The 21,977-nt window shown below is 35.4% G+C and overlaps 1 protein-coding gene across 1 annotated transcript in view; it reads left to right on the forward strand.

The window, feature by feature from the left end:
* LOC144443850 (dynein axonemal heavy chain 6-like) overlaps positions 1-21,977 on the forward strand; it is an 87,730-nt gene that overhangs the window by 53,695 nt on the left and 12,058 nt on the right. The window contains exons 51-79 of the mRNA XM_078133425.1: positions 449-577; positions 1,011-1,099; positions 1,359-1,578; positions 1,883-2,053; positions 2,629-2,796; positions 3,371-3,661; positions 4,066-4,227; positions 4,745-4,948; positions 5,614-5,795; positions 6,655-6,763; positions 7,217-7,346; positions 8,310-8,560; positions 9,372-9,503; positions 10,133-10,228; positions 10,542-10,682; positions 10,861-11,076; positions 11,660-11,778; positions 12,005-12,238; positions 12,812-12,941; positions 13,582-13,696; positions 14,387-14,523; positions 15,346-15,680; positions 16,203-16,402; positions 16,826-17,128; positions 17,693-17,926; positions 18,658-18,868; positions 19,418-19,520; positions 20,336-20,551; positions 21,397-21,594. Coding sequence (XP_077989551.1) covers positions 449-577; positions 1,011-1,099; positions 1,359-1,578; positions 1,883-2,053; positions 2,629-2,796; positions 3,371-3,661; positions 4,066-4,227; positions 4,745-4,948; positions 5,614-5,795; positions 6,655-6,763; positions 7,217-7,346; positions 8,310-8,560; positions 9,372-9,503; positions 10,133-10,228; positions 10,542-10,682; positions 10,861-11,076; positions 11,660-11,778; positions 12,005-12,238; positions 12,812-12,941; positions 13,582-13,696; positions 14,387-14,523; positions 15,346-15,680; positions 16,203-16,402; positions 16,826-17,128; positions 17,693-17,926; positions 18,658-18,868; positions 19,418-19,520; positions 20,336-20,551; positions 21,397-21,594 — 5,226 coding nt within the window. The remainder of the gene's footprint in view (positions 1-448; positions 578-1,010; positions 1,100-1,358; positions 1,579-1,882; positions 2,054-2,628; positions 2,797-3,370; positions 3,662-4,065; positions 4,228-4,744; positions 4,949-5,613; positions 5,796-6,654; positions 6,764-7,216; positions 7,347-8,309; positions 8,561-9,371; positions 9,504-10,132; positions 10,229-10,541; positions 10,683-10,860; positions 11,077-11,659; positions 11,779-12,004; positions 12,239-12,811; positions 12,942-13,581; positions 13,697-14,386; positions 14,524-15,345; positions 15,681-16,202; positions 16,403-16,825; positions 17,129-17,692; positions 17,927-18,657; positions 18,869-19,417; positions 19,521-20,335; positions 20,552-21,396; positions 21,595-21,977) is intronic.

Genomic DNA, 21,977 nt, shown 5'->3' on the forward strand with positions numbered 1-21,977 from the left:
AGTGGTAACATTACTTCAAGTGTATTAAATCGGAACTCCTAAAAGATTACTACCTTTACATAAATATTCATGAATATTCAGTGTGCATCTAATGAATATGTATGTCTGCTATTAGACATGATGTACACACAGTCTCTTAAATCAACTTGAATTTTGTTTTATATGTAACTGTAAATGTATGTAAATTGTTACATTACCATCCAACCCATGAGTAAATGCCAAATTGCCCTACATGTAGTGTAGAGATTATAGGAGTGCCTTTTGTAGGGTACTTATTTGTGGATAGAACTGCTTAATACATGCCATATGAAAAGTATTATCCAAGTTACTCTCTATATTTTTCATCAGAAACCAGTATTTGTTTAATCTCTAAAGTTTTTTTGCTAAACACATTTCATTCCATCCAAAGTTTTGATCCTGTTTGAAATCTTATGCCATTCTCATCTAGGTGATAGTGTTCATTGATGATCTGAATATGCCATCACCAGAAGAATACGGAGCACAGCCCCCTCTAGAGTTACTACGACAGTATCTTGAATTGGGTGGATTCTATGATGTCAAGAGACTGCACTGGAAGGTTTGTTAGTCTACCTAGTATCTTTTTGTATTTCATATTGTAGTGGTTTGTGTTATAACATATGCCTATCTTGTATACTTTTCATTTTTCTATCAAATTCTCAGAAAGGCAAACTGCAACTTTTAGTATTTCTGATCTCAAAACTTAATGAACTTTTAATATATGGCAGAGGTATAAAATATTTCACTTTTATGGTTGTAATTTTTGAGTTTATCCAGAAATTGAGAAATTTGTTATAATGGCTTAACCAGCAGAGCGCTAATGTTTCAAACAAAATCAAATTAACATATTCAAATGAGATATCTATTGTGTGTTTCCATTGCAACTCAAATACAGGTTGAATGAACCCCAGTGTGAAATTAATGAGTGGATGGTTTACCCATAAAACTGTTCTCCAACCAAACTCATTTCTCAATGTTGTTTCATTTGATAGGATATTCTGGATGTACATCTTATAGCAGCATGTGGTCCACCTGGTGGTGGTAGAAATGCTGTCAGTCCAAGACTGTTGAAAAACTTCAAGTAAGTAAATTAAAATTTGCATATTAACAGCTTGAAGTCCACCTGGGAGGCGTAGAAATGTTATCAGTGCAAGGGTGTCGAAAAACTTTCAAGTAAGCAGAAATGATAGTCAAATTTGCATAGCATGGCCCACCTGGTGGTGGTAGAAATGTCATATCAATCAAGCAAATGTGTCTTCTTCAATAATGATAATAATAATAATTAAAAAGAGCAAAAATAGTAATAATAATTCAACAAATTTGTTGTTTCTTTTCTCCAGTATTTTAGCCTTACCGCAACCCTCAGTAAGGTCGTTACAACACATTTATCAAGTTCAGCTTGGTAGATTCTTTGAGAACCGTGACTTCATGCCAGATATCAAAGAGTTAATGGTACCATTGGTAGCTGCCTCTATTGCTGTGTATTACAAGATGAGTGCCAATATGTTACCAACACCAGCTAAATCACATTATACATTCAACCTTAGAGATTTGTCAAGCGTAAGTATATATTGTTTTGAAAAAAATGTCACTCTTTCATTGAGACTTGTGTGTATGACAAAACAATTCGTACCACAGGGTGGATGGAACACTATATTCATTAATATTTAACAGTTATCTACACACTGTCCAATTTAAGTGGCTGGCTGGGCTCCAACACTAGAGGGCGCTGTTCAATACAAAGCGTCTTTCATCGACAAGTTGAAGCTTACAACATGCAGTTACAGTGTGTTATCACTTAATTCAGAACATTACTGTTAATAGAGATAGAAATAAAACTTTTTCATGTTTGCATTTCTTTCAGATTATAAATGGTTTACTGCAAGCTGACGAGAAAGTGATCACAAGTTCTGATAACACTGCACAGCTGTTTGCCCATGAAGCTACCCGAGTACTCCATGATAGATTGGTTTCTGATGAAGACAGATTTCAATTCATGCAGTTTCTAGCTGATGACTTACACAATTATTTCAAGGTAATAACTTTGTTATTCCTCAGTTGTTGCTGCAACTCGACTGGAAAAAACAAACCCTACTGTGGGGGAAGTCAACAAAAAATGAATATCTGTATTATATCTTAACAACAGCAATCTTCACATGACATTGTTCTCACAATAAGCAAGACTGACAAGTGGTACAAACAATTTTCAAACTTCTGTATTTGTTTGACAAATTTACAACCCATAACACCAAAGTAAAGTGTTTTCTTGTGTACCTCAATCGCTTATAGCATCCATATCAAGTACAACCCAGAACACCAAGGTAAAGCATTTTCTGTATATACCACAATCGTTTATAGCATCCATATCAAGTGTAAAAAGTATACTGTTCTATTTGCTAATCGACCACATTAGAAAGGCCACTTGTTAGGCTTATAAATAAACCTATTGAAACAGTGTACTATTAAAATACACTTGATATGAATGCTATAAACAAGTGTAGCACATAGAGAAAGTTCTTTACTTCAGTGTTACTAGTCGTAAATACCTGGATGCCCTATGGCAAAGAATTGCAACAGTGATGTAAATGGTAACATTTTAAACTCTTCCAGGTAAAATGGACAGCAGAGAAGCTAAGAGATGAACCCATTATGTTTGGTGACTTTATCAATATGAATGCCCCAGCTTCAGCCAGGTCCTATACTCTGATAACAGACCAGAAGAAATTGGCATCAGCTCTAGAAGAATACCAAATCAGACTTAACTATGGTAATACACAGGTATGTAGCACAATCTAATCAACAGACTAAGCATCCAGGTGAACATTGTGAACATCTTATCTTAACAGGCTTTGATAGGGTCTAAGTTTTGTTTCACTATATTACCAGCCTCTGGGTACTATTTCCATACAAAATACAGTATATGTCTTGACAAGAGATGCAGCTTTTTTGGATTTCATTTTCTGCACTACGTGTTCCATAGCGATCTCAATGATTACATTTCACTGCACACACCTAATTTCCTAAAAGTTAAACTTTTTTAATTGTCAAACAAGAGTCTGTATTCATTCTCAGCTCATTAGAGCAAAAAAATCTAATATATGGAATGCAGTGATTCAGAAATGAAACAAATTAGATAGTTCATTATAAGATAAACATTTTCATCACAGGTACTGGCTTCTCTAAGAGAAATAAAAGTCTGTAGCTTTTTTAAAAAATGAAATAGATTCATGATTCCCCTTGTCAGAATATGTATGATACCACCACATCTTATTTAAATTATATTTATTACATTATCATTGGAGTTTATGTTATGTTTTAATGTTCTCATTATCGGTTCCATTCCCTCTTACAGTCCAGCAAACAGCTAGTTTTCTTCAAAGAGGCTGTGGAGCATTTGACGAGAGCTGCCAGAGTGTTTCGTCAACCTGGTGGTCACATGTTACTGGTGGGTTTAGATGGCTGTGGTAAGAGCAGTTCAGTACAGTTAGCATGTCATATCGCTGGTTGTGAACTCTACAAGCTAACTCTTACCAGGGGATACAACCAACAAGATTTCAGAGACGACTTGAAGAAAGTGTTCAGGCAGACTGGAGTAAATGGTGTAAATACTGTATTTCTACTAACAGATAGTGATATCGTCAAGGTTAGTATGTTTAAATTGTGACAAAATGTGCATGTCAGTTAATCAATCAATCAAAATGTACATGTCAGTTAATCAATCAATCAAAATGTACATGTCAATCAATCAATTGATCCATCCATTGATCAATCAATCAATCAATCAATCAATCAATCAATCAAGTCATTTAACTCTATCGGGAAATAAAAGATTGTCAGTTTCCATGAAAACAAGTCAATGGATCTACACAAGGTTTTTTTTTATTATTTCAAAAGGACCCAGAAGCAAGATTTCAAATGTCAAAATTTGGAGAGAATTGAAGAATTTCTCTTTTTTAGGGAAATTTCTCCTCAAAACACATTCAACCATACTTTCAACAAAATGTGATTTCCTGTCTCTAATTTTGAATGTCATCCTTGTATTTGTAGGAGTCTTTCCTAGAAGACATTAATTGTATCCTGAATTCTGGAGAAGTGCCAGATTTGTTTGATGCTGATGATCTGGATTCTCTAAGTATGGATTTAAAAGGTGCTGCAGCAGCAGCTGAGGTACCAGATACAAGAGAAGATGTCTATGCATTCTTTATCCAGGTACAACAACGTAGCTTTGATTTGTGTACTAGTGGCCCTATTTATTTCTAAGTTTCTCCTGACTTGACTGACCCTGTATGTCTTCAGTCTGGCAAAATGATAAATACAGATTACTGCGACAGGATGAGAAAAACATTGTGTCACTGATGATAAGATGAACACCCCACAAAATACAAAAATAGAATAAAATACAGACTGTAGAAAACATTGATAAGTGATAAAATCAGGATCATTTATTGTCAATTGTCAATGTAATGACATTGTACATCAGTGTATTTATAACTTACAAGATATTTTCATTTTTTATTTCATTGTTTTTTTTTTGTTTTTGTGGGTTTTTTTTGAGTTTTTTTTTTTTGGGGGGGGTGTTGTGTGTATTGTGTTTGGCAAAATTTGATATAGAGTGATTTGTGATAATGATAAAAATTATACTGTTGTTATTATATCATTCTGCTTACTATGTAGCATCAAATTACAAATTCAAAATACATTGACTGAACTATCTCATTGATTTCAGAGGGTAAGAAGTAGATTACATGTAGTTTTAGCTACAAGTCCAGCAGGTACAACATTCCGTCACCGTTGCCGTATGCATCCATCATTGATCAACTGCTGTACAATTGATTGGTATGATGAATGGAGTGAGACAGCCATGCTGAGTGTAGCTCAGGTCTACTTTACTAACGTAGACTTTGGTATGGAGGAAGGACAGGATACAATGGTAAGTTGGATGAGAACACGGTATAGATGGTGTATTCTTGGGGGGGGGGGGATAGAATTTGTGAATCCATGATGAGGTCATGCAGAGAGTGGATCACTCATTACTCTACATAAAGCGGGTACAAGCCCACTACTGCCCTTTGTCTCTGTTTGACTGAAGGCGGCTTTTGTCAAGATTTGAACCATACCATGTTGTAACCACCCAGCTTGGGTACTGGTAGGATGAGTTTGGTATTTAACAGAATGGTGTGATCCCATGTGCCTAGTGGCAGAACAGATGTATGGTCTCAACTTGTAGTTTGGAAAGTGTCTAGTTAAGTTGTGCAAGGGTAGTAATCATACAGCACTTTGAACACACTGTCAAATACTGGGTTCGTAAAAAATGTGCATTAGTATCACTCAGTGTAGAGAAATGTTTATAAATGATATACAGCCACCATCCATGACTTACTTGGCATAGACCTGTGAAACCAAGACTAGTGTAGACTGTTGTTTTAATAATACAATGAATGAAAATATACATTTAATTTTATGATAGTCACTACTTAGCTGCATTAGTTCCTAGCATTTCACTAATAAAATTTCTGAAATGTAAACTCATAGTTGTTGCTTCATTATGATAAAACTTTCAATAAATTTCCATAATATGTTTTTTTCTTGTTTCAGAATTTGATGTTAAACATTGCCAGAGTATGTGTAGATATCCACAAAGATGTGACATCGATGACTGGCAAGTTTTACAATGAATTAAGACGTCACTATTATACAACACCCTCCAGTTACCTGGACCTTATTCAACTGTACTCTAATATGTTGAGGAAAAACAGACAGGAGTTCTTAGACAACAGGTGAGATGAGTTCTATGGTACTATTAAGAATACCAGGTGTAAAGCCTCATCAAATATTTTTCGATAAAATAAATAATAATTAGTTACTGTAAGATATTTCAGCTGTTTTTGTCAAGTTTTCTAGTTTTGTAATATTGCAAGAATCAGGTATGCATGATTTTAATTTTTGAAAGGAAAATAATATTATTATAAATGATAAAAGTACCTAACTGCATGTACAAGAAGTACAGACATTATTTAAATTTTTCAGGTACTCTCGCACTAGTTTCTTCAACCTGACAAAATGTCATGTGCTCAGTCACTCACTTTATGCCCATAATACAACTGAAAAAAACCAACCACCAATACATTTGCTTGAATGAAGTGAGCCAAGGAAAGACTTCACGCAATGACAGAATTTGTAAAAACAAAAATACAACTGATACAAAAACAATAGTGTTTGCCTCTGATGTAGGTTCTTACGAGGCTTTTATCAGTTTGTTTTATATCAGTGGACAGTTATAATGTAACAGTAGCAGTCATACTCAATGTTATAACATGTAGTGTTCTATCAGTAAACAGAGGCTTGGAACCCCCAGGCTCATGTGGTGTTTATACTTTGATAAGTTACTGGCACATTAGAGTGTATGTCTGTGCATGAAGCTTGTCTCATTCAGACTTACTAATAGAAAGCAAACACATCGATGTCTTTTTTTGCAGGTTGTAATATTTATATCCAAACATTTCTGTCTACAGCTGACAATGCCATATAATAATGACTTGATTTGAATGTATCAGTAAATACAGTTACTCTGTGTGACTTTAAACTGTCACCAGTATGTAGATAGGAGAATGATTCAGTTTTGGATATTTTTTACAGAAATCGACTGTTTGTTGGTTTATCCAAACTATCTGAAGCCAACTCATTGGTAGACACCATGCAAGATGAATTGAAGAACCTAGGACCCAAGATAGAAGAGAAAGCTAGGGTGGGTATATAAGATAGTTACACAGTCATCAGTATTTTAAAAAATCAAATGGAAGATTTCTCTGTAGCATATTGACTTATGGACATTCAGTATCAAGAATACATGGCTATATACATGTACACCAGAGAGGAAAGTTCAAAGTCCGTAAACTGTGATTCTAACTTCTCAGTACTAAAAAGAGAGACAGCATTTCCTTGTTTTATAGTCCATTTGTGAAAGCCACCTACCTATCTACCAATCTACCAAGGCGATAACATTTTGAATATGTATTGAAGTAAAATATAAAGTATGTACTGTGTATGTGAAACCCAACACATTATCAATCTGGTGTACACAGAAATACACTGTACTGAGTGCATATATATGTTTGATTTACATCAGGTTTGAAATTTTCTACTTTTTTTGTGAGGACTTTTGATGAATCTTGTTTTTCTTTTGTACTGACTTTTTTAGGACACTGAACTGCTACTAGAACAACTATCTAAAGATCAAGAAGCTGTAGATGAAGTCAGACAGATTGTTGAACAAGAAGAAGCTGTCATGAAGAGAGAAGCACAGATCGTACAGGAATATGCTGATGTAAGTCACAAAGCAAAACAGTTCTATGATAATATACAGAAGTTTTCAAAAGCCATAGATATTAGGTAAATATATTTATAACAGTGGCAAGCTAAGTATGGCATTTGTTCTGTATCATATCTCCAACAAGGTCCTATATGGTGACCTGCCTTGAATAACAACAGTTATCAGACTACATTGTCTTCGCCTGGCTGGACATATAATGAGACACAACGAGGCAGCCAGTCAAGTACTGCTTTGGGAACCAGATGTTTCGCTCCATCGTGACTGGCCAAACACAACGTTGAAAATGATCATTGAAAAGGAAACTAGAATGAGCGGAAAGTCACTGTTGGATACTATGCAAAATCATGCACAATGGAGTAAACTCTTCATGTCACAACAGCTAGATTGTGGATGACATAAGAAGAAGAGTTGTGTCTACATAAACAAAGAAACGATAGTTGTGTCAAGGGTTATTGTTGATTGTAGAAAGACATCATATTGAGTTATTACCTTTTTGTTGTTGACCACCTAATGTTACATCTGGGGATAGCACATTCAAGGCTTAGATAATTACTGGGATATTACAACCTTGGTAGTGGCATGCAAGTGTCACATTACGTCACAGGGAAAGTATTTGTCAAGTACTAGAACAGTTTCATTTCAGCCTTGCCTGTACTGTATAATTATATGCTGTAAACCTAGATGTTTTCGCTACTAGAAAATTTTGTGATTTTACAGTCTTCAGCTAGTTTTTACTAATTACCAGATTAGTACATTGTGTTAATGTACAAGAAGGCATTTCAGTCACTTATTTTTGCATTTTTGTTTTCCAGTGAAATAAGTGACAATAAGTCTTTAGTGAAAATCTCCAGGTTTACAGTATGTCATACAATGAAGTTGTTGAATCAGATGTATTTATAAATCATTTCATCCATCCTGTAATCACTGTCAACTTACATCTTTCTCTTTCATTCCTAGGAAGCCCAACAAGACTTGAATTCTGTAATACCAGCTTTACAAGAAGCCATTGCCTCACTAGATTCTTTAGACAAGTCAGATATCTCTGAAATCCGTGTCTATAGCAAACCACCAGACTTAGTCATGCATGTGATGGGGGCTGTGTGTATCCTGATACAACAAAAACCAGACTGGAAGACAGCCAAGCAAGTGTTAGCTGATGCAAGCTTCCTGAAAATGCTGGTCACTTTTGATAAAAATAGTGTACCAGATAAGGTAAGTTTATAGATTAATGAATCAATATTTAAGGTTTAGAATTAAATAAAGATTTGCAAAGAATAATGCTTTTGTGCAAACTAGTTGAGTTTATGATAATTCACAGTTTGCATTATTGAGTTTTCATATCGTGTCAGAGATATCCATAGTTGATTTTCCGGTTCCAAGATGCATTGTACGAGAGGACATCGCTTATGTTGTTACATTTAGTCTTGTTTTGCTTTCATTACATTTGAACATTGATTGAGTGATTTTATAGAAAAATACTAAATGCCATCAATGACAGAGGGATTTTATTGGTGAACTCAGGGTATGGTCAGGTGACAACTATCCCCCTGAGTAGCATGTTCAAACTCCTCAGTACGTACATGGCATTGTATGGAGAGATGTGCAATGCATTTTGGAACTGGCGACATGGTCTATTATCTATTTCACCAGTGAAAGACTTTGTGTAAAATCAGCTACATATGCGCAACTACTGATTTGTGAGGTTTTGATTCATTATTGAGGCCAGCTATAACTTTGATTTTGATAAAAACATGTTAAAAATACAACTGTACAGTCTTTTCACCTACCTAATCTGACATTTACATAAACATGGTAAGAATTTGCCATGATATCAACTTGTACTCATTTCAAAGGCAATGTTATTGTCTAAATGTGTTTTGAAAATGGTACAATTACAGTAAAAATGTAAAATTACGTTATGTATTTGGAAACTTAAACTTAAACATGTAAGTGTGTGCAAAGTTAGAGAATACCAGATTCTAGTAATGCATGCTTTTAATGTGTGACATAACTACAATTTCAGGTGTTTGTTAAACTAAAGAAGTTGACCCGGATGCCAGACTTTGTACCAGAGAAAGTAGGCCAGGTATCTGTAGCCTGTAAATCACTTTGTCTGTGGGTACTGGCATTGGAACATTATCATGATGTGTACAAGGTAAGATATGCATTTTACTCTGTCAACAAGTAGTGTTCTCCCTCAACAAAATAGTAAGGTGTCTAGCCCTCTTGTAATTTCTGGAGGAGTGCCCTCATAATGAAATTAGAATCATACCTTTTAATTTCTTGTAAGAATGGTATCATAACAGTCTCAAAACTAAAAATGCTCCCTTACTTGGGTAGTAAAGAAGGTGTTACCGATCTCTAAGCCCTCTTGTTATGTGACAATATTGTATGGAGAACAAAGGTATCATAACAGTCACATGGCTTAAGATTCTCCCTTTCCTAGTGTCAAACTGTATAGTATAGAAGATGTTACTGAACCCTCTTGTGTCAATATTCTATGGAGATCACTGACAGGTATGCTTAGTTGGTTGATAAGTATAAGGAAAGGCAGTAACACCTTGTGAGCAAACTGTACATTTTCCTATCCTTTTACCACCTTCTTGTAAAGCTTGCACATTTTCTTGGCATAATCCTCATACTGTGTCCAGTGAAGTTAATAGCAGTGAGTTCTACATGTGTGTGCATCAGAAATCAATTTTTGTGTGTAGATTTTGTACCTTATATATTTGTAGATAGTATTTCTGTATTAACAAACTATATGGTTTTATTATTGTGATACAGATGGTGAAGCCAAAACAGAAGACAGTTGATGAAGCTAAAGAAGCCTTGAAGATGGCACAGGAGAATTTACAAGAGAAGCAGGCCAGTCTAGCCAAAGTAAGTCATTACAATTTATAGCTATGGTATATCTTAAAGATATCAAGATATGGATAGAATAATAAAATAATCATACTAATTTTGTCTTTTAAAACCAGAAATTGCTGTATTGTACTTATTGTATAAGTTATGTGCCATGCAACCAGATGCTAAATCTTGAATTTTGATATGATTGTATGTGCAAATTTGAGAGTCAACACTGGCAAGGTAGCACATACAATCATTCCAATACCTAGCTGAGTATAATTTCAACAAAGTTTTAATTTTCTTATGAAAAGTTTTGACATGCTTCAAATTATAAATCGTATTTCAGATCCAAGACCATCTACAAGTTTTACAGCAACAGTATAATGACAGTGTTGCCCAGAGAGAAGCACTGAGGGAAAGAAAAGTCCTCACCACTTTGAGACTCAAGAGGGCGTCCATACTTATCACTGCTTTGGCTGATGAAAAGGTAGGTGAAAGAACAGAGAAGATAAAACGTTCGTTTTGCATTGGTCTAGGACCCATATATTCCGTTGGTCATTCTACATCAACTTTTAGTTCATATCTTATACCAGGGAATGAATTTTGTGAATTTTGTGTCAGTGGTGTATATAATGGACATTTATTTATTTTGCTATCATTTGTAGATCCGTTGGGCAGATTCCATGGAAGAGTTGGAAGGCAAGTTACTTGGTATCGTTGGAGATACCTTGGTATCAGCTGGTAGTATTGCATATTTGGGTCCATTCACAGCTCCATACAGACGTGATATGGTAGCTAGATGGGTAGAATGGTGTCACCTCAGTCAAATACCAGTGTCTGAAAACTATACTATTATCAAAGCTATGGTGGATCCTAACACGGTAAGTACTTATGTGTTCAAATCATCATACTTTAGCCAGTAGTATTTTAGACATTGCACTCGTCTTTAGTTGTCCCTGTTGTAAGTGTTTTAAATTTAAACATTTTGGTAATTCAAAGGAGCAAGTCAGAAACTAGACTGTAAGATTCGCTATGTCACTCCATGCCCTCAATTGCCTTCTTCTCAATAGGGGTTGGTGAATGTGTGAGGGCGCTCTGACATAGCATACCTTACAGACTAGTCAGAAACTGTGAGATCAAGTGAATGGAGACTTTATAAGGTATTACTCTTTTGTGTCATGTATTTTAGATCTGCCAAGTACATGTAAGCATTTATATCAATTAAAGAAAAACAATTAAAACCTACACTCACAATTATAGTGTCTTTTAACTGTGTAGTTGAAATTGCCAAAATAAAATACCTCTCTCCACCATAAATAGTAATTGATATTTGACTATTTGAACACCATCCATTTACCAAAATTGATGTTTGTATGGTTTTATTTAAATACATATAGCTTATGTCAACTCCATGTATATGTACTTTAGGTCTTCCATTTACCCAAATGATTTTTTTGGTTTCAGGTACGTAGATGGCAAAGTGAAGGCTTGCCTCAAGACAATCACTCTACAGAGAATGCAGTGTTTGTCAAGAAGGGACACCATTGGCCATTGATGATAGACCCACAGGGACAAGCTGTCAAGTAAGTTTTAAAAGATAAACCTACTGTAAACATACTCATTCAATATCCTCAATCAAACAAATTATCGCAAATTTATCTGTATTTTGATTGGAAATAAAAACCAAAGTATACATAAAATATGATATTATTTCGTTCATGACCAACTTTTGCCTTAGATCTGTCAGAGAACTGTTTTCTCACCCTAAGTTTAATCCTAATCTGATATATATCTTTAATCCCAATCTAGGTGGATAACTGAGATGGAAGGTGCAGCCCTTAAAGTTGTACAGGCAGATGATCCTAACTATATGAGAACCATGGAGAGAGCTATCAGAGTTGGTGAACCAGTGTTACTACAGAATGTAACAGAACACTTAGATCCAGCCCTCAATCCTATCTTACTAAAAGAACTCATACATAGAGGTGGACAAGATCTTATCAAGATTGGTGATACAGAGATTGAATTCAATGAAAACTTCAGGTTTGTCTAGTATTAACTATTTGATAGTCAAATGTGAGTGTACATACTAAGATGGATGTGTGTGAAGGGTGTACGCACTAAGATGGCTGTGCGTGTGTAAGGTGATACTCAGATGTGAGCGTACATACTAAGGTGGCTGTGTGTGTAGAGTGGTACATGACATAGTCAAAATACATGTATGGAGGTTGAAAATCACTCTATGTACTGTGGGATTATTTTATCAAATGCACAAATGTTGAGATTTATTGGGGTATACATATACCAGAATGGAGAAGAATAGAATGAAAAGAACCGAACATAATAGAACAGAACAACAGAACAACAGAACAGAACAGAACAGAACAGAACAGAACAGAACAGAACAGAACAGAACAGAATAAAAAAGAACAGAATAGAACAGAACAGAACAGAATAGAATAGAATAGAATAGAATAGAATAGAATAGAAATGTTCTTGTTAGATACTATAGATATTGCTGGGAAGCCAGTTATACTCATACATTTACATTTCTTTATAAAGTAAACCAAATCACTGAGTTTATATATATAATAAATAAAACACATTTTATTACAGACTGTACATGACTTCCAACATGCCAAACCCCCACTACTTGCCAGCTGTTTGTATCAAGGTTACCATTATTAACTTTACTGTCACATTTGAGGGTCTACAAGACCAGCTTCTATCATTTGTTGTCAAACAGGTAGGTTGATAACTCTCACTATTTGTCATACTATGAAAGACATTCATCATATTAAAAAATGCTACAAAAAATACCAAAAAATCATTCCATACACCATCAAAGTCATTTTCAAAAGAATTGTCACTAGAGGATGCCTAAGGTGAGGGAAATAACATGTATATGGCAGTACAAGATGCATTCATCAAAATATGGTTAAAACAACTCAAGTTCCTTTATTTGAAAGAAAGTATCAGAGTTTTCTGACTGGTTGATAATGTCATCAACTTTCAGATTTACTATGAAACTCTGGGAAATGGTAATTGTTTCAGAGGACGCTATTGTACTCAACTCTCAGAGCCCTCCTTAGCTGCTCCTGAACAGCACCCCTAGTGGCCAAACTATACAATCTTTTGTCTTTCTGATAACCAGAATCATGGATGGCATTTTGTTTTCCCTTCTGATCCCATTCTATGACAGCTATGTCAAATCTTGCCTGTGTGTTCATAAATACCAGTGGATTCTTGCATATGCATACATGTATGTGACATATTGTATATTTTGACCATATTTGTGTTTTGAAACTTAAAAGTATAAGTGTGATTTCTGTCAAATGCAAGGTGACCTAAATTATAGTTACATGTATAATGATGTAAACTTACAGGAGAGACCAAAACTTGAACAACAACGTGGTGAATTATTGGAAAGTATTGCAAGAGATGTGACACAGCTGAGAGAATTTGAGGACAAGTCACTCAGTCTTCTACAAAAATCAGAAGGTAATCTTAAATTAACGAGTTGTGTCTCCTTTGTTTCTCTGTCTCACATTTAGATAAGGAGAATTGAATAGAGGAAAGGACATAGTGTTCTTTATTCAGTTAATGAAGAGAATGAATATTCTGTTAGGAGAAAAGACTAGCATGGGGAAAGAAATAAAAAGAAAAAAAAAGATAGTTCTGAAATGTGTGAAGGATACAGAACAAAAGCTAAGACAAATGCATGTGTTTGCGTAATCTGAGAAAAAAATTCATTCTCACACAAAAATCAGCGTTTATTAAAACACCAAAAAATTGAATCATCACTATTATGCTCGCTGCACCTTCTCATAGCCACATCACTGTTATTAGTAATTGCAGAGATTTGACTTAAATCTACCTGGCTGTGATTATTCAGAATTTCCCAATGCAAGTGATTCTATTTTCACACACATGCTGATTTTATTTTGGTGCAAGCATTGTTTCAGTGAAAAAGCGAAAATAAGCATAGAGTTGAAAATACATAATGGTCAGATTAGATTAGCTCTCTACATACACACACAACAAATAATATGATTGCAGTTGGTGTAATGTGTCACCAGCCATGTGAACACAATCATCAAACTGATTAGTTCAGGCAAATCAGCGATTGTGTATACCCTACACCTGTTATCAAGTCTCTTCATCCAAACTCTTCCCTACCTTTCTCTGCAGGACATATCCTAGATGACCAAGACTTAGTAGAAACTCTACAAACCAGTAAAAAGATGTCGGAAGAGATTCTTCATCGTGTAGAGGAATCTGAAGTAACACAGAAGAAAATTGAAGTGGCAAGACAAAAATATATGCCGGTAATTCAGAAGTTTTTGAAAGTTTATACATACTGAGTTTTTAGTGTATTATAAATGATAATAACTACTTAATCACATTTTAAACAAAGGTTTAGTTTCTGCACAGTGGAGTATGTTAACTCTTTAAATCAGTTCTGAGATTTAATAGTTGGTAAGACAAGATATTTTAAATACAGTACACTCTGTGAAAAACTTGCTAAGAGTTGCAATGTCAATAGAATTAAGCATTGTTAATTATTGTACCAGATTTCCCTTTTTTTATTAGGCCTAAAAAATGTTTGGTTCCGGTTACCCGACTCCACCTAGTTTTTTACTGGAGACCCTAAACTTTTTGTAACGTATTTGAGAAAAAAATAAATAAAATCATGTAAATTGTGAAGTCTCGCAGAAATAGCGGATACAGAAACTGACATCAACTTAAAAAGACACTATAAAACTGTTCTTCCAATCTGTAATGGTTGTACATCTGATAGGAAGAAATGAATAACACAGAGATCATATGGAAAATAATGGAAAACATAACTACCTGAACTAGACACTCGCATATGAAGAAGAAAAAAATCTACCTACCCCACCTACTCTAAAGTTGAGAATAATCGGATCCACACAATCTTTTTTTTGGCCTCCAGAGTTACAAAACCTTAGCAAAACACTGAGAAAAGAAATCATTGGACAAGAATTTAGGATAAACCATAAAAGTGTTTCACAATACATACACACCTACAAGTCAGAATTGATCAGTGTTATCATCACACAATTGATAAAAAGCATCCTGAGATTATGTTCACCAAACCTGAAAGACTCTCATCTGTTTATTTACAGGTTGCCACTAGAGGTGCTGTCTTGTACTTTGTCTTGGCAGACTTAGCATACATCGATGTAATGTACCAGTTTTCGTTACCCTGGTTCCAAGGCATGTTTAGTACATGTATAGATGTCACATCGTCGTCATCATCATCATCCCCTGCTAGACCTTCATCAAGTAGCCGTCCATTGAGTGGTAGAATTCGTCCACCTAGTGCCAGGAATAGTCCAGACTTACCAAGCAGAGCATCCACTCCGTCATCAACAACAACATTCACCAGACCTCAGTCAGGGAAAGATTTCTATACACACCTCAAGAGAATGATTGACAACCTGACAGAGAGCATCTACAAGTAAGGTCACATTTTAGTTTTACTTACTTGACATTGAACTTATGCAATGTAGTAGTGTGTATGACCATAGGAGGGTCTATGGTATGACTGATAAAAAGAGCTGTTACAGTAGTAAATTATTAAACAAGAATGTAACTATTCTTGATAGCAAACTGTACAGTGCCTTTGAATTTGATTTGAAAACTACCAGTAGCATTTTATGAATTGGGCAAGCAAGCAGGCAGGCAGGCAGGCAGGCAGGTGGGTGAGTGAGTGAGTGAGCAAGTCGGTTGGTTTAATGCTGGTTGGTTGCTTGCTTTGGTGGCTGGATGGGTGGTTGGCTTCATTGGCTGGTTTGTAATACAACCATTGATATGACAATAACTGATGACAATGAAATTGTGCATGTGTCAGCACAGCTCTTCAACATTTCTTCTCACAAATGTATATTTTGTGATTCAAACCTACAATATGAAAATTATACAGTTACTGTAAGCAGTTTTAATTCACATATTCACATCTTTTTTTTGTCTCCTCGTACAGAGTTGTATCCAAGGGTTTATTTGCAGCCCATCAGTTGGTGTTTTCTTTCATGCTGTGTACTAGTATTATGAGATCTAACAGTAATGCAGTTGACAAGACAACAGAACTTGGTGTTATTACATCGGAGGAGTGGAAGGCATTCCTACAAGGTCACGTCTTTGCTAGTATGATGGACCCTGAAACGGAGGCAAAACATGATGGTAAGAATCAGACACCCTGCTACCTCTCCAATTAATAAAATGTACGTTTGATGCTGACAAAAGACAAATGTATAACAACATAAAAGTACTGGGTGTAGTCACTAATAGTCAGGTGAATGAATGAATGAATGAATGAATGAATGAATGAATGAATGAATGAATGAATGAATGAAATTAATGAAATTCATTTCACTAGATAACAAATATAAGCTACACTTTCTCAAAGAACATATACAAAATATACAAAATTAATGTAAAAGAAATACATTGGGCTATTCTGCCTACTTTAAAAGCAGCCAAAGGTCACCACTGCACCCAGAAAGGTACTCCTCACCTTTCAGCTTTATTTGGCAACCCCAAAGCACAGATCCAAGGAGTCACTCCAAGACTATACCTGATGTACCATTTACCTGGTATCTGTAGGTCTGACAGCCATGCAAAGACTGGAAGCTGCAGCTGGCATAGGCAGTGCGTCAAGTTCAAGGAAGTCATCGGCATCCTCCATCCGTACAACCGGTAGCACTGTCTCTGTCAAATCTACACCACCCAAATGGATCACAGAGTCGGCATGGAAACAGTGTCAGTATCTGTCTGCCTCTATGGAAGCCTTCAAGTCCCTGTGTATGTACATACTACAAAACAGAGAACAGTGGAATACATTTGTGAAGTGTGAGAACACTTACCAGACACTGTGTAACAAGTATGATCCAACAGATGAACAAAAAGGTAATTTTTGACGAGACTTTTCAAGTTGTATTTCCCTTTCAAATTTGTCCATTACTTGCTTAAATTATATTCCAGGTTGACAATTTTAACAGTGATTGTCCTGAAATTTTTATGCTTAGACTTAGTCTCAGTAAATTCTATGAATTACAACATTTATTATGTCTGTAACGGTCCTAGGAAAAAAGCCTACAGAGATTAGTTGAAGTCGAAACTAGTCGAAGTTTGAAGCTGTTTTTGTACTCATTTATGCTAAGAAAAAAAACAGCGTAAGATATTTGTGCCTTGAACTATTGTACGCTGTGTAGAAGTTCATAGACTGGTGAACAGATTCATATTACAGAGTTTGCTACAGTCATTGGAAGTTTCGTATTGCTTGATTTCCTCACTATTATCTTACCAAGATGTAATCTGACATCAATTCACCACCTAGTGATCAGCTGTAACTATGGAATTTGTCATTCTGATGGATGAGGATCATTGACCGGAACAGATCAAAACCCACATTGCTAAAAAGCTGAACTGTTTGTACGATATAATCTTTGTAAATTCATTCTTGATTTTCAGCTGAGACGACATCTGAGTCCGGCAAGATTGGTATCTTCAAATGGGAGAACTTAGGTCCATTCCATAGAATATTACTTATCAAGATACTACGACCTGAACAGCTGACGTCTGCTGTAAGACAGTTTGTGGAGGAATTGATGGGTGCTAAGTTCTTGTCAACAGGCAGCTTTGATTTGAAAGAGATCTTTGCTGAGTCTAGTGCCAAACATCCACTCATCTTTCTACTGTCACCAGGTAATATTACGACGGAAAATGTGCTATCGACAAAACTAAGATAGACACCAACTAATATTATTATTTTGCACATGGTAGATTACACAAGTGGTATGAAATCTAGTACATATGTCATTATACATACTACAATTTGATAAATATTAATTTGTATCTGTCTTGGCATTATTGAAAGTGTTGGCATCTGAGTTATATTATGAACCCAGAAGTTCATTTACAATATCAGTTTTTCACCAACACTGTCTTGGTATCTCTTCTCAAGTACATGGAAACGAATCGCATGTAGAATTGTAATTTGTCCCTCCGCACATCCATCCGAGAAAGGATGTATTATGGATGGACACACACACACACATGGACGGATGCACAGAGCCCATTATGATAGTACAGGTGTCCATCCTTTGTGGGGACTAACAACTATAATGCATAGAAACTCCATTGAACTGTCTACACCATGGTATCAGGTACAACCTACCTTTTAAGACCGTGATAGTTGACCTCGACCTTGACATTCAGTGTTAATTATCAAAACCAAGCTATTTTATGCATCTTGCAGACATGTTACCATTTAAGTTTGACCAATTATGGTAACATTAAATAAAGAACAAGAACAATACACATTCATTTATGTCATTCATTAGTCACACAGAAGTAAAGTTTTTGAGGGGGACTACAATGCATTCTACAAACACTTGTATTATTTTTAAAGCATTATAAATATGATTGTATTCTAGGTGTTGACCCGACGGCTGAACTGATGAGGTTTGCTAAGGAGACTAGAGGTAGTACACTACATGTAGATATGATATCACTTGGTAGAGGACAAGGACCAAAGGCTGAAGAACTCATCTCTAAGGCTCAAATACTTAAAGGAAGATGGGTTTTCTTACAGAACTGTCACTTAGCTGCCTCTTTTATGCCAAGACTACAATCAATTGTTGACAGGTATGTAGCTCTTTAGACATGTCATTGTAATGGAACAGTTTATCACTTGAACTTCGTTCAACACCCACTGTCGTTAAATTCAAGAAGGACATCAAGATGCATCTGTTTGCAAGAGCTTTCTAACTTTTACAACGATCTACTATTGTTCCTGTTCAGCACCATAGAACATTATGTGGTATTGGATTTTGGCACTACAAATTCGTTTGATTGATTGATTGATTGATTGATTGATCGATTGATTGATTGATTGATTGATTGATTGATCATCGATCGATCGATCGATCGATTGATTGATTGATTGATTGATGGATATATTTAGTGATGTAAGATGTCTGCTAACTGTTGTATGCCTATACCTATACCTATAGCTATTTTGTATAGACTAGTGTCCATGAATACAAATAATTGACACAAACTTCCTCCTACAAATCAAAGTTTATGTGATGTCCATTTCTTTTTACATTGCCACTGTGTTTTTGTATAGTCACTGTATTATTACCAAGATATTAACATAACTCTTACTTTCTATGTTAATTAATTTTTGTATAGTTTCTCCAAACCTAACTATGACCTGGACCCTCAGTTCAGACTCTGGCTCAGTTCTAAACCAGATCCATGTTTCCCAGTGTCTATTTTACAGACTGGTTTCAAGGTAGGTCCCTGATGTTATGTTAAAGGCAAACGTCAGATTAGGATTCACATTTAGATGTGATAAACAATTGTCTGGCAGAGTTATAGAACAAGGTGGTTCTGACCAAGTGAATGATCCTGTATAATCCTTATTGCTCCACTGATAAGATAGTAGTAATCCAAGACCATGGGATTCAAAAACATGGAGGTTTAATGACCTTCTTATATCTGGTGTATGTGACACTCAGTCAGTACCGTACCCAACCATATACATTGTAAGGCAGTCGTCTTCACTTACAATTTTCAAAAGCTGTTATTGGACAAACTTTAATAACCCAAGTCTCTCACTTCAGTGTATTTAGTATTGTTGGTATATCCAATACACCCATACTAAATTTCATTCAGTGTTATTAAGATCATAATATATTATAATTGTCAGTGTGCAAGGTTCTAGATTCATTTGTGTATGACACTTTGGTAATTTTGTTTCAATGCTTTTCATGTAATTGTGATTATTTTGTGTGATGATTTTTTTAAAATATTTACTTTTAGAGGGCTCCTTGGGAGAGCAGCCTTATGTTTGAAAGTAGTACCCTCTGGAAAATAAGTTTAATAAATAAATAAAAGAATAGAAAAGAAAAAAAAAACACACACAAAAATAAACAACACAAAAAAAACAAAAAAAAACAACACATGAACCTCATAACCACTACAGTTAGTTTTTAGCTGTGGTATTCTGTGTTCATAAAATCCTCAGAAATGTCCCAAAAGGTTCTGATTATTGAGATATTGCAGCTGTTCCTTTGAGTTCATAAATATTTTGTTTTCCTTGCCCAGATGACAGTAGAACCTCCTAAAGGCTTGAAAGCCAACTTACATCTAGCTGTGACAAGTCGTAGATCAACAGAATCTTGGGAAGACTCTGACCCAGGACCAGCATGGAAGAATCTCTTGTTTGGCCTCTACTTCTTCAATGCTATTATTACAGAGAGAAAGAAATATGGCAGATTGGGATGGAATATACCTTATGAATTTACCATGTCAGATTTAGAAGTAAGTCAGAGTAAAAAAAATGGACTTCAAGTGTCAGATTTCATTGACAAATTTCAAGAAAGCTATGACTCTGGTAGTCAAGGCTTCAGTTTCTTAAGATAGACACAAGCTATTGTTGTTCGATGTGGTAGATTACACTCATGGCTGACAGTGGTTCCTCTGTGATTCTAATCACTCTGTGATTAAGATAGTGTAAACATTGGAAGTCCCAAAACAGCACTGCAAGTTTATGGAATTATCTATTCAAATTATTACTGTTGTCACAACAATAGTTTTACTTTGTGTCTATCTTAGTAAATTGAAGCCTCGATTACCAGAGGGTAATATGACTGATGTTATTTCTATGGAAATCAAGCTCCTTTAGGTAAACTAAGATAGATGCAAACTGAAACTTTTGTTACAACATGTTGATAAATAGACATTAATGTATTTATTACACTCACAGTCAGAATACATCCCTGATAGCAAGATTTTCTCAAGTAGCCATACATTGAATCTCACTCTGTGTTTTGTACACTGCTGTGATTTCAGGATGGTTCTATCCACATAACCAAGTCACCACAATCACTTACTTAGAGTGTATAATATCTTTAAGTTTTGTATGCACTGCTGGTAATGCAATTGGCCTTTCTAGACTTTGACCACCATCTCTGATCTACACTGTTTTGATCTCCTACAATGTTATATACTTTTCTGATTTGTTTTAAAACCTTAACAATTCACTGTCAGTTGTTATGTGCTGAATGTATAAAGTACCAGTAAGTTACATGCCATGACATGTCCAGACATCTTGACTTTTCAAAGACAAACAAACACTCTCATGATTACTTGTGTATGTTTGATAGGTATCAGTTGAGATGTTGAAGATGATGTTGAGTGAGAACCCTGAGGTGCCGTGGGAAGCACTGCTGTATCTAACCGGCGAAGTGGCTTATGGTGGCAGAGTTACTGATGCATGGGACAGACGATTACTACATAGTATATTGGACAAGTTCTACACTCCAAGAGCACTAGACCCAGCCTATACTTACTCCACTGACCAGGTAAGAATGTGTAGCTAAGAATATTGAAATGTGCCCATGTAAAGAATGTTATGTTTCAAATATATTTACAAATTAATGTATACCAAACAAAAAATCTTGAATCATACACATTCTTAAAGATTTCAGCAGTTTGTTGGATTCCTGATGATTGAATGGTTGACATAACTGGCTCAGAATCTGCAAGCTACCAGTGCAAGCCTTATCACTGCGTTTGTTTATGATGGCTAAAGCCCTTGATCCTTGGGTAAAATTTGAACCACACTAATGCCACAGTAAACCTAGTCATTTGAATAGGGACCTGGTAGGATAGAAGTTACTATGTGAAGGATTTGATCCTATTTGTGAACAGAGGCTGCAGCATTGTATGTTGCCAAACACGTTAA

The sequence above is a fragment of the Glandiceps talaboti genome, chromosome 2, assembly GCF_964340395.1.
Source record: "Glandiceps talaboti chromosome 2, keGlaTala1.1, whole genome shotgun sequence".
Classification (NCBI taxonomy): Eukaryota; Metazoa; Hemichordata; class Enteropneusta; family Spengelidae; genus Glandiceps; species Glandiceps talaboti.